This window comes from Anas platyrhynchos, chromosome 9 (assembly GCF_047663525.1).
Source record: "Anas platyrhynchos isolate ZD024472 breed Pekin duck chromosome 9, IASCAAS_PekinDuck_T2T, whole genome shotgun sequence".
NCBI lineage: Eukaryota > Metazoa > Chordata > Aves > Anseriformes > Anatidae > Anas > Anas platyrhynchos.
The window spans coordinates 14,053,313-14,065,678 of NC_092595.1; the positions used below are offsets into that span (position 1 = coordinate 14,053,313).

General features: G+C 43.7%; 2 protein-coding genes across 4 annotated transcripts in view; one reads left to right on the forward strand and one right to left on the reverse strand.

Moving 5' to 3' along the window:
* Window positions 1–12,366, reverse strand: part of GPR148 (G protein-coupled receptor 148) — a 60,866-nt gene that overhangs the window by 25,334 nt on the left and 23,166 nt on the right. The window lies entirely within an intron of this gene.
* AMER3 (APC membrane recruitment protein 3) overlaps window positions 1–12,366 on the forward strand; it is a 35,226-nt gene that overhangs the window by 2,557 nt on the left and 20,303 nt on the right. For all 3 annotated transcript variants that reach the window (XR_011811338.1, XM_013094594.5, XM_013094595.5), the window contains exon 2: window positions 4,117–7,116. Coding sequence is in view for 2 of the 3 variants with exons in the window: in XM_013094594.5 (XP_012950048.4) it covers window positions 4,138–7,098 (2,961 nt within the window). In the remaining variant the exon portion in view is untranslated. The remainder of the gene's footprint in view (window positions 1–4,116; window positions 7,117–12,366) is intronic.

Consider the following 12,366-nt stretch of genomic DNA (forward strand, 5'->3'; position numbering starts at 1 on the left):
TTTCCTCTTCATATTCCTATTATTTCTATCTGTGCACTCAATGAAGCAAATATTCCTAGTTTCCCATTAGGCTGGTCTTCCTCGAATTATGTCCAAGAGGGCTGGTATTTTAGGTACTGACACATTAAAGCACAATCTGTTTTACCATTTCTGAGAAGACAACTTAACCTAACCTGTCCATTGACAGATAAGCTGTTAAAGTATAAGATAATAACTTGGACACCAGCCCAAAAGTCAAAATCAGTCTTCCCCCATTCCTCCAGAGGGGGGAGATCCCAGGAAATTCCCATGTCTCAGCCTGGCTGAAGGCTTTGAGTTCCATGGACAGAGGCAAATGTGGCCCATCTCTTCTCCACTCTCCATGATGGAAGTAATATTCAGACAGTTCGAATCCTGCCCCCACTCATCTTCCTCCTACTTCCTAATGAATCTGCAGGCCAGGCATCCCATGCTCCTCTCCAGTCTCCTCGTCTGTTGACCTGCACTGAGGTTGAATTTAGGCCATCTGAAGATGGGTCATATTAACCAGAACACTTACCTAATTCAGTCTAGTCCTTTAACCCAGGACTATTTGCAATTGCTTTGACTGCCCTAAAAACAAGACTCCTCAGCCCACACACATATTTACCTCCTCATTCTAAAACTTCAATTCACTTTTAGGTGCATTACAGACACAGTAAAACCCTTCTGTGTTTATGAGAAGGCTGTCAGACACCCTGCACAGATGGTATACATTTGAGCACAAAGTATCTGCATTCTATGAGCAACGTTATCCAAATTTAAAGAAAATCCATATTTCCATATAAGCCCAACATTCAGATCTAATTGCATGCTTAAAAACTTGTAAAATCCTAAAGGTGAGCAGCTAGTATGACCAAGACAGACAGAAGTACAGGTTATGGTAGATTGGAAGCCTCAGCACTGCTGTACCTAACACCTCTGCAAATGACAATTGATCTGCAGCCCAACAGAAGATTCAAGGATGCCTTCTATCCAAATGTGTTCCATAAGTAATTACATGCATGTAATTCCATGGAAAAGAGACCAAGAACCACTAAGGAAGAAAATATCCAGAGTGTGTTGAAAACTGAACAAACCAGCCTTAGTAAACTGACCACTGGTTTCCACAGGTTTCTGTTCTTTGTAGCGATTTTTAATTGCAAAATATATTTCTATTGCAAAAAGCATAAAGCTATGTCCAAGAGAATAATTAAAAAGGAACATAGGCAGTAGTGTGGCTGAGTGCACATGTCAAGAAGTCCCAGAGGTGTACCACCTTTAAATGAGTAATTTTTCATAGTATTTTGATGAGCTTTACGTAACCACTGGAGGGTAACTTTTCTTTACACTGATTCTAACGTCACTGGTACAACTTCTGGGGTTACAATTTGCATCCCTATAGAAAGAAAAAAAAATATGTATTGTGGTATAGCCCATTACAGTCAAAAGTGCTAAAAGCGTCAATAAGTATGTGAATAGAGTGGCAATGCATAAATATTTTTGTTCTGTATTTGAAAAGAAGCAAATCAATAATTTATGTCATGAGGCTGCAGAGGAACTCATAGTAGCGGAAGTTGCAAAACAACACCTGGGGTTAATACTCTGAAAAATCTGCAGGTTCTGGTAGTTTTCACTCCTTTTTTGAAGCTCATTTTTAACATTTTAACGGGGAAGATTCCCAAAGACGTACCAGTGTTCAAATAGGGTAAGCAGGATGACACAATGAACTAAATACTAATCTGGCATGAATCCCAGGGGAAATGAGAAAAAGAATACATGGAATTAAATAGAGACATTAAACAATCACAGTGCAAAGATGATGATTAAATGCATAGCAGATCATTTAAAATATATATTTTTTTCTCATCAGAGGAAACTGAAAATTAAACCCAAAGATCTCTCAGAAATGTTTGCCTTTCTGCCTTATGACTTTCTCACTAAAAACTGATGCCACGTGATAGTGAAGGATGGCCCTGTCAAAATCCCTGGCAGCGCAGGCATGCTATATGTATTCTCAGTGCAGATGTTATTCAGGACATTTGGGATTTCATGTTACAGTTGTCCACCTAAGCTATAAAAAAGGAAAGAAAAACAAGAGTTGAAGTTTCTACACCCAGCTACCAAACCAGTAGTCCATTGTTTCTCTTATCAAGGAGATACAATCCAGATCAAAGTTTTCTTTTCTCAAAAGATTATTGACCAACACACTGAATTCTTTGCTTTAACAACTGTCGTACTTGACAATAAAACAAAGCCACCTCTAAAAAGCCTTTTAAGACAGCAACAAAGTATTTACTCACAAATATGCAATTTCCTACAAAAATTACCCTTGCTTAATAATCAGAATGGGTAGAAACAGCTGTAGGACACTTAAAGAGCCCTTCTAAGCATAACATTGCTATAATGCTGGCATTTGACAAGTCACAGGCCTCTAGGGAAACTCTCAGCAGCAGGACTCCCCACAGGAACACAGCACCTGCTTCTACCGTTGCAAGGAACTGAAATGTCAGACACTTTATTTCTGGGTTATTATTAATTGGCCTTGTGTCGGCTCTTTCTGGTTATTTTCACAACTCTGTTGGAGTTCTGTGCTCTGAATTTCTTCTCAATTGCACCTTGCTTTTCAGACAAGGAGTGTAATCGTGTCCCAGTGACCTATTTCTGAATATGCAAACCAGGTTTTCTGCAGCACCAGTGAACTCCAGCTAACTGACAGCGTAGTAAAATGTTTACTGGCTTTCATTAAGAACGCTCTGCAATCCTCACATGCAGCCCAAATGCAAGTAAATATGCCAACATCCCAGTCATACTGACAGACCCCCCATTACACCACCCACCACATTTTCCATAGCATTCATGCTCTGTTGATGTAGAATATTCCCACCCTACCCTTATGTTTCCTACCTGTTGTCAGTGACCTACATTTAGTTGTAAATATCGCTGATTGCCTGCCAGTTTGCAGTTTGGATGAGAAGCCGGCTGTCACTCATCGGCCTGTTGGAGAAGTGCTGGGGGGGACAGAGCTGGCAGATACACAGACCTGTATCCTGTGAAGTGTTGGTCACAGTATTACTGCTCCCAGCAAACCCTGGCAACTGGTAAGCCTCTGGAGGCTACACACAGCTGCTGAAGATCAAGGAAGCCTAAAGACAGCTTTAACTTTTACTTTAGGAGTATGCAAAAGCTTGTCTTGGTACTGAATTTAAAAATTCCCTTGCTTACTTCAAACTGGGTCCAAGAATCTTATATGAGGTTTTTCTCACATGAGTATTAGCAATTTTCATTTCATCAGAGCTGCTATATGTGGTTTGTCCAGGACTGATAGGTATAGCACTGCATTGTTTGTGCTCATTTCAGGGTTCAAGGCTCCAGGCAGTTTTAGTTATGTCTAAACAATTTAAAACAAAATGAATCTTTCATTGAGGTTTCATTAAGGAAAGTTCTTTGAAGAACAGGACTTAGAATTTTTGTTCTGCTTCCCATCCAGTAAAAAACGGTTTCTCTAAAATCTTTCAGGAAGTATTTGTTGTTATTGTCTTACTCACAATTCAAAATGACTTAAGGCAGAAAAGAATCAGCTGTCTCTATGAAATAACTGCTGCAAAATGGAAAGGTCACAGCTAGCAAAATTGATAATTAGATGTATGAAAACATGAAACAGGTTTAATAGTACACCATATAGGTAGAGACCAAACTTGACGTTGATACAAGTAACAGTAAGTTTAGAAAGAGCTAAGCAACGCGCAGTGCAGATTCACCTTGCCAATGCCCACTGTTCTTAATCCTAAATCCAAATACCCCTTCTTTCTAATGAACAAAATGTTCTTGGGGCCTCACCTCCCAATACACAACATGTTCTGTCTTCTCCCTGCGGGATCTTCCTGCCTCTACAAACTCAACTTTCACTTGCTCTGTTTTTCACGCAATACCAGTGATGGGAATTTCAGGTGGCAAACAAGAACAATTATATAATGCTGTCATGCTTAATATCTGCTCCTCTATTCCCCAGTTACAGATGAGCACCTGTTCCAGCTGGTCTCTTCAGAGACTTTTAGCTGACTGCTCAGTGCCAGCCATCAACCTAACAGTACTCTTGTTCTGCTGATTCCTTTACAGAAACAGATGTGAGGAAACAGCATGGAGCTCAAGAGAGGAAAAACCTTCATCAAATCCAGTGTGCAACATGAGAAAGTGCCACCAGAGCACACAGCTTCTACAATCAAAAATGATATAGGGAAAGACAAAAAGGCAGCCCTGGAGGGAAACCAAAGTGTAGCTGAAGTCCAGCTGGCATACCTGGCCGCACACAAGAACTACAGATTTTCCACCAGAGCATCAAGGAATGGCGCTGGTGACAACAGCCTGGACAAATCATCTGGGTCCTCCTACAAACTTGTAAGGAAGAGTAAAACCCATGACTGTGTTAGTGAAGCAGATAAAACAGAGCAGTGCAGCCCCAGCAACAGGGCTTGCGAGGAAGGTTTTTCTGGAAAGGGGAAAGGGCGACTTGTCAATAGCATCAGCTTTTCGGGGATGTCCAGTTCCAGCAGTAAGAAAGAGTGTGTAGTAAGCCCCAGCCAGTCTGCCTGCAGCAGTCAGATGATTGATTACAGGAACTTTGTGCCACAGATGCCTTTTGTACCAGCTGTTGCAAAAACCATCCCCAGGAAGAGGATATCGCTCAAGAGATCAAAGAAAGGGCTCAGAGATATATTTCATATTAAAAAAAATAAACCGGAGAGCCTCGCATTCCTGGTTGAGAAGGACAAAAACCTGTCCTCTCCAGGCTGCAAGAGTGAGTTGCCTGGGCGTCTCGCAAAGTACCTTTTCAAAACTGGAGAACCATTTGCAGCCGACTGCTTGTCACAAGACTGCTCAGACAGTGAACTGCAGTCTGACTCTTCCTATGACTGCTGCAACCCTCTGTGTGAAGATGTTGCATCGCTGAAGAGCTTTGACTCCCTCACCGGCTGTGGGGAAATCTTTGCTGACGAGAGCTCTGCCCACCTGGAGCTGGAGAACAGCAAAGAAGTTCTGCTGAGACGAAGCAAGCACAAAGAGAGCCCCATCGTGGGCTCCTTCCAAGGGGGTGTGGAGCAGCTGGCCTCTCCAGGCCAGAATGAGACCGTTGAATTTGGGAAGTTTTGGGACAACATTAACAAATCTGTGAGGCTACATCAGAGCACGCTGTTTGATAAGAAGTTACTGACAATGCCTGGTTCTGACATGGGCAAGGCTGGAAGCCAAGCTGCTGCATCTGCGACAGACCCCCAGATGTCACCTGATAAAGATGGTGACAATTCCAAAGAGAGCTCCACAGAAACAGAAACACCAAAAAGTGACAACCAGGAATCCATATCCACGAGTGACGAAGGCTACTACGATTCGTTCTCTCCTGGACAAGATGATGAAGTAAAGGAAGCTCAGACCCCTGGGGTCCCAGGCAGATTTCCAAGAGACAGCTACAGTGGAGATGCCCTTTATGAGCTCTTCTATGACACAAATGAAGTCAAAATAAACCCAGTCCTAGATGATGACTTGTGCACATCTGAAAGCATTTCAGAACAAGCCATTGAAATCCCTTTGTCCATCTACAGCTTTCATGTTGGAGCCGAGGAAAACACGGCTTCCCAACCAGCTGTAGACATCATCAGCCAGGGTTTTTTCCACAGCACATGGAAAGGCAAAGAATGTTTGCTAAAGCTCTGTGACACTGAGCTTTCGCTAACCATGGGGATTATAAACTGGCTGCGAAAACACTCGGGGCTTGTTTCCTCCCCAGACTCTCTTCAGAGCCCTCAGCCACAGCCAGAAAAGGGTAATCATTCACCAATCCCTCCCAGCCCTGGTCCCGAGCACAACGTGAGCACAGCACAGCAGGAGAAACAAAGCAAGGAAGATTCATTTAACCGAAGGGTGTCTGTGGACAAAAGCAAAGATGCAACCCAGGCCTCTTCAGTAAATGTTGCTGAAAGAGACTCTTGCACTAATACATCTGATTTGGATTTCCGAGGAAGGGAAGGTAATCACCATGAGCATTCATCTACAGTGCCTGGGACTGCGGAAACCCGTGGTGCATCAAATTATGCACCACAATCACAGGCAAATGGAGACAATCTGCAGACAAGTTCAGAAGGATACGAGACATCTGAAGATAGAATTCCGCTGGCAGAGAGCTTGAACAGACAGAGTGGCTCACAGAGCTCTGAAAGCCTTTTGTTAAATGATAATCATGAAGTAGAATCATGTTACTCCTATAAGACTGCTGCGACCTCACCTCTGGATGCCCTTGAGAGGGAGGACAGAAATAAACCAATGTATCACTCTCTGTCTGTTTGCTCTGACAAACCACCACAGCCTCTTACTCTCAGAGGCTTCGAGAGCTACATCAGCCCCACACCAAAGGAGAGCAGCACTAACATCGTGCAGCTCTTAGAGCGATGCGTAACGCAAGTGGCATCACTAAAACTCGGCTATGAAAACAAGCACCTGGAAGACAAATACATTGGGAATGAAATGAACAATATCATTTGTAAGATGTCTCAGTACAAAAACAAGCTACTGTTGCAAAATGAATGCAATTGTGTTGCTCAAAAGCCAGAATACCCCAGTATTGCTTGCACAAACCAATACAATTATGAAACAAGTTTCCAAGCCAGCAGTCTATATCATTTGAAACAAAATGGGGAGCAAATTTGCTCCGAGGACCAGAAAGGTAGAGCAAAAATCCTAGATGAAGTTGCTAGAGACAAGATCAGTTTTGAATATGCCCAGCTAAATAATCAAGCGTTCTCCTATTTACAAGACTTCACATTTGGAAGCGATTCTGCTCCCGCTACAATGCTCAGCAGGCCAACATTTTTACCTCTCTTTAACTCTGTCTGCTTAGACATACCTGCTACTGTTTCATCAGCTCCCTATGGCACTGCCATCCCTCCAGCTGAGTCACTGCAGCACAAGGAGGCCGAGCAGGGCAGCCCAGGGCCCTGGCATTATGCAGAGTCCCCTTGCAGATGCCTAGCGGGGGTGACAGCTCTGTCCCCTCACCCAGAGGCAGCAGCCCCGGACACAGCAGTGGTGGGGAGGAACCAGCAATAACACTCCTGTGCAGAGAAGGTGAGTTCTTATGGGAAGTCTAAAATAAATGTGAAATGTGAATGACAAACATATAATACACAATAAATGTGAAAAAATAAATGTCACGTTAGTGTGGTTGGTAAGAGTGATCAGAATTTCAATTACACAGTTCTCCATACCAGAGGCCAGGTACAGAAGGTATCACATTCACTGAATCTTATGAATGTCATGGCTGAAGCCCAATCTTCCTCCTCAGTGCAGCAGTTTCTACACAAGTTGAAGCAGGGAAACTTTCTCCTTTTCCTTCTCCAGGATCTGCCATGTTTGGAACAAAACTGGGGATGTGGCTGCCAGGCCACAGACTGCAGAAAGCATTCAGCCTGATTCTCACCACGTCATGACATGCTCTTGCTGCATAATGACAGCTTCAAAATTATTCCCTGCTTCCCCTCCTTGGTGACAACTGGACATCAGACAGCTCTCTGCTGGAGTCCTTATGCGTGAGCTGCTGCACAGAGGGGTCACTTGAGAAGCCAGGCACTGACAGTGTTGTCACAGGCAGTCAGACATACTCTGTCCTGCAGATGTGTGCATACGGTGCACCCTCAGGCACAAGGGGAAGCCCACAACAGTTCGCTGCTGCTGCTGAGTGTACCAAAATGATGCTCTTCCTTCCCAGCAGGGTTTCGGGCTGGAAGGCTCTCCCCAGCACGTGCAGCTGGTCTCAGGCCACGTGGCACTGGGGCAGTGTGGAAGCTGGAGCTAAGACAACCTCACAGTTAGCAAGCACGACTTGACAGGCTGTGCAGGAGAGGGATTACAGGGTCTGCGCTGCACCTCTAGCTTTTGAAAGTCCTTGCACCACAGTTATAGAGCAGAGGGACATCCAGCAACCGGTCTGTGACATGGGGTAAGAAACACCTCTGTGGTACAGCAGGCAGATCAAGCACACAGCCTCTGTGCTCATTTGGATTCGTCCATCACACGAGGCTTTAGGCCAGAGCAGACTCTATTTATAGTGCTCTAACTCTACTCCAGCTGAGAAATCCTCTGACCTCCAGCTGCTGAGAGGAATCTGTCCTAAGAAGGAAGCCTTTGGAGGTGGTGGAAGGTGGAGAAGAGGCCGTAGTAAGGGACAGGACAGAGAATTAAGGAACAGCTCATTATTGAATAGAGGGGCCCAGAGAGCACAGCACTTCCCGGCTCTTGTTGCTCACAGCACTGTGACTGCTTCCTGGTGATCTCTAAAGGCTTCCCAAGAAGCACAAAATAAAAAGAACAGTGTTTCTCTCTGTGTGAGCACAAAGCATCCTTACAATTTCAAGTCCTGGGAGGTTCAGCCACCCACTTTGCTATCCACATCTTCATGAAAGTGCCCTTCGCCACTAACAAGTCTTCCAATGCATGGGAGAGGTGTTTTTCAGGGGTGTCTGTGAAGTTAAGAGCCAGAGACTGTCAGTCTTCAATACCCTTTACTACTATATTATCCATTTATAACCTGTTCAGCAGTTTGTGGTCATAGATCATATATGCAAGATACCAGTGCTCAGCACAGCTTTTTGGGTTAGAACAGCAGATCAGTGTATGTATTGGCCCAATATTTTCAGTTTGTTGTGAATATTAATCCACAGGTACTGCTAAGAATATCCCAGCATTTGCAAGCTAGGAATTCACAGAGAGATTTTAATTTTGAGAATTCACTTGCTTACTGGTAGAAATGGAGAAGCCATAGCTGCTGTGACTGTCAACATAGCTGCTGTGACGTGGCAACTGGCTGTGTCCTTGCTCTGCACAAGACACCGTATGGGAGTAGACATCACTGCACTCGGGGCACTTTCTAATGCCTTGTATCAAATGGCAGCTGCTGGCTGTCACCGCCTGTCAGCACTCATGCTTGTGGTGTCAGAAATGTGACACAGCTCGTGCCCTGTTACCTGTGTCCCAGAGTGATAACTTAGTTTTTTTTTTCCAAAAGGGGCCTGCCAATTTTTGATAGAGGTTTTCTAACAGTAAAATGAATGGCATTTTGAAATATAGATGGGATTTAAGTGACTTTGAGAGAAGGTCTCATCTAGAGGAATCATTTCACTACAGGCTTGCTGTTGGTTACAAATTTCTTACAGAAAATGAATTTACATAATAATTAAAATGTCATTTAACATTATTAGAAGAAATGGCTATGGTGACACATATAAACATTGCCATATGACTGAGTTTTCCTACCCAATGTCTTCTTTCCTGCCCACATTAACAGATGGCTTAAAGGTTTGCTGGAAATCTTAGGTTTTTTGGAATATGGCTCAGGAGCTTTACCTTAACCATGGGGGTGGTGGTGTATGAGGCAAGATACAAACATGGTACCAACTCTGAATCCATGGAGACAGACATCATCAAGAAACACTCCTACTTCAGACATGCCTGTGTAAACCCCAGGAGCTTATACACAAAGAATACTCTAAGGTTCACTGCTTTAAAATGGCAGACTTGGGAGCTGTGAGAAGTGACAGAGCCAGACCCAGCTCCCTGCTTTGTCCCTTAAAATAAATGTTGCATGAGCAGCTCCAGTGCAGCCCCTGCTTCTCCCATGGACTCTTATGGTGGGGAAGGAAGTCAACTTTCTTATCATTTATCACAGGCTGAGGAAAAGCTGATGGAAAAAGCCATTAAGTCTCCATCCATTGCCACCCTCTCCACATGTCCCCATGCATACAGGAACAAATGAACCCATCCCCTCTGCTGCAAGTAGTGTGCGGTGTTTCCCTCAGCCACACCTGGCCTCCTGGGTTTCTAAACATAGATGCTAAACATAGATGCACAGCTTCAGTGATGAATAGTGCAAGAAGTGGCAGTCCCAGTTCCTCTTCTGTTTCTCTCTTCCCTGGTGTTTTCGACAAAAATTTGCAAATGTCTCATATTTGAACTCAACAGGAATTTGAACCCTGATAGTAAACAGCACCCTTGTATGGGGGTACAGAAGGGTTATGTAGACATCAGAAATTCCCAGCTAGTTGTCTTCAATCAGCAAACTCTTCAGTCTCAACAAGGGACCCCTGTCCTAAAGCAGTGTGTTGGGATCTCTTCTCCTGGCTGTGAAAATCTCTGGATTGGGCAGAACAGGCAGACAACACTGCGTGTCACAGCACCTGACACAGGCAGACCAAAGCCCTCTCTGCAGACAGCAGCATTTCAGACCACTGAGCTATTTCTACCACTTAAGGCGGTTTGAATTGCATCTTCCATTGACTGGTAAAGGTGGTGGAGTGACAAAAACCACACGTGCTCCCACCAATACGTGCTCATTTCGTTCGAATGCTGAGCAGCCACATTATGCACCAGTTGATGCTTTTGGCTGTGTTTTAGTGATAGCACTAAAAGGAGCGCATTGGAATAAGCTTGCCCTCAGGTCAGAAAAGAATAGATAACTGTCTATCAAATAGGGGCTGTCATAATATATAGGGCAGCTGTAGATGAAAGAAGACAGCATGGCATATGTGATTGCTGTTATCAAGGAACTGAGATTCAGAGGCTGATAAAATACAGCCCAGACACTGTGAAGTGACACAGGATTGTGTATCTGATCTTTACCAACAGCAGGGCTGCATGCAGTCTAAGCAATTTCTGTAATGTTTTTTAATTGCCTCCTTGTTCAATTTTATCCCCTTTGTCTAAAATAAAGCTGCATTTCTTCCAGGCAGGTATTTCTCTATCAGCCAGACATAGGAAAGGAAGAGACTGCAAGACTTAAGTTAGACAAAAAGGCAATGCAGAATGTGCCTCATATGTATATAGGCAAATGTTTGATAAACTACAGTATTACTTCTCAAAATGGTCACAGAGATGCCTCAATAGGTGAAAAAATACGGGCAGAATCCCTCTGAAATGCACACATCAGAGAAAGAGCAGGGTAACACATTCAAAGCCTGGAGTAATAAATCCATATATTCCTATGCTTTCTCCATGGCATAGCAAGGAGGTCCTCTCCCAAGTCTCACGTAATAAAATGTAAAAACAATAAAATGCACAGACAGCCAGCACATGTGATGCCTTGGAAATGCCCCTGGCTCTGAAACATACACCTTTATAATGTGACTTGCCCAGATTGTCCTGCACTGAACCAGATACTGAAATCTCATCTGACAGTCCACCAGCCACACACACACACATGTGCCAGCACATACACACACACTCCCATTCTGAGGAAAGTGTTGTAATGTACAAATGTCCTGTTTGTCACATACGGTACCACATAACCAAGGAGCATGGAGACAGAGGTGACAGGTCATTGCCTCTGCTAAAACATTCAAGTGTTAGTCACCATGTGCCCAGATACTTGGGCTAAATGCTAAATTAAACAATTTTCTCCTTCATTGAACACTCTTGCTGCTGGACTTGGCTCTGTCTCATCGTACTGTCTTCATGGGACCTTGTCATCAATGCTTATTCTACCCCAAATCAGAATTCTATCAGAATGAAGGAAGGTTCTTGCCAGCTTATTTGCTAGAGAAAGGTTTTTCAACAGAGTTATCAGCACAGATGATTTCTTACATGGCAGATGCACTGTAATGCTGCTAAATGGGTTTCATTTTAAAATTGAAGAGATTGATTTGCTGCTTTACTTGCTATTGCAGTAGGATGGTTTCCATGGATACAGTCTTATAGGGACTCTATTTTTCCCCTGCTGACAACAGTACAGAAAGCTACATTCTCTTCTTCTCTGCACCACTATGAATGTGGAGCCAGGGGAATGATTCCCAGATTTAAAACTGAGCAGAATTTGTCTCCCAGTCTCTGCAGCCTTGCATCTGAGATCTTGAGGGGGGTGGCGATGGAGGAAAGGAAAAAAAAAGAACAGTTTCTTTGGGCAGCCGTATGGGGTGAGGGACGGGACATAGTATACAAAAACAGCACCTCTGTATGAGACATGGGGAGAAACCAAGGCAGAATGCAAACAAATTAACTGTTTATTTGGGGGTGTGACACAACTGCAAAAATACAAATCAGGCTTTGGTTATGGAAGTTTATGACATTATAGTATCTGCATGGAATTTAGCTGAATATTGTCCCATTTGTTTTAATGAGAGGATGAAGCAGTTTCTGCTATCCTGAATAAAACCTGCTTCCATTCTGTTTTGCTGTTATGCACAGGAAGACAGAAGGGTGGGAAGAAAAGCAAAAAATTTGACCATCACAGTGAAAGGCATGAAGCTCTGCTGTTGTGAGTCAGTTCTAATGAACAGTAGCACAGGGAGCCTGCACAATGAACTGCATTTCGAAGGACTCTTCTAAGGA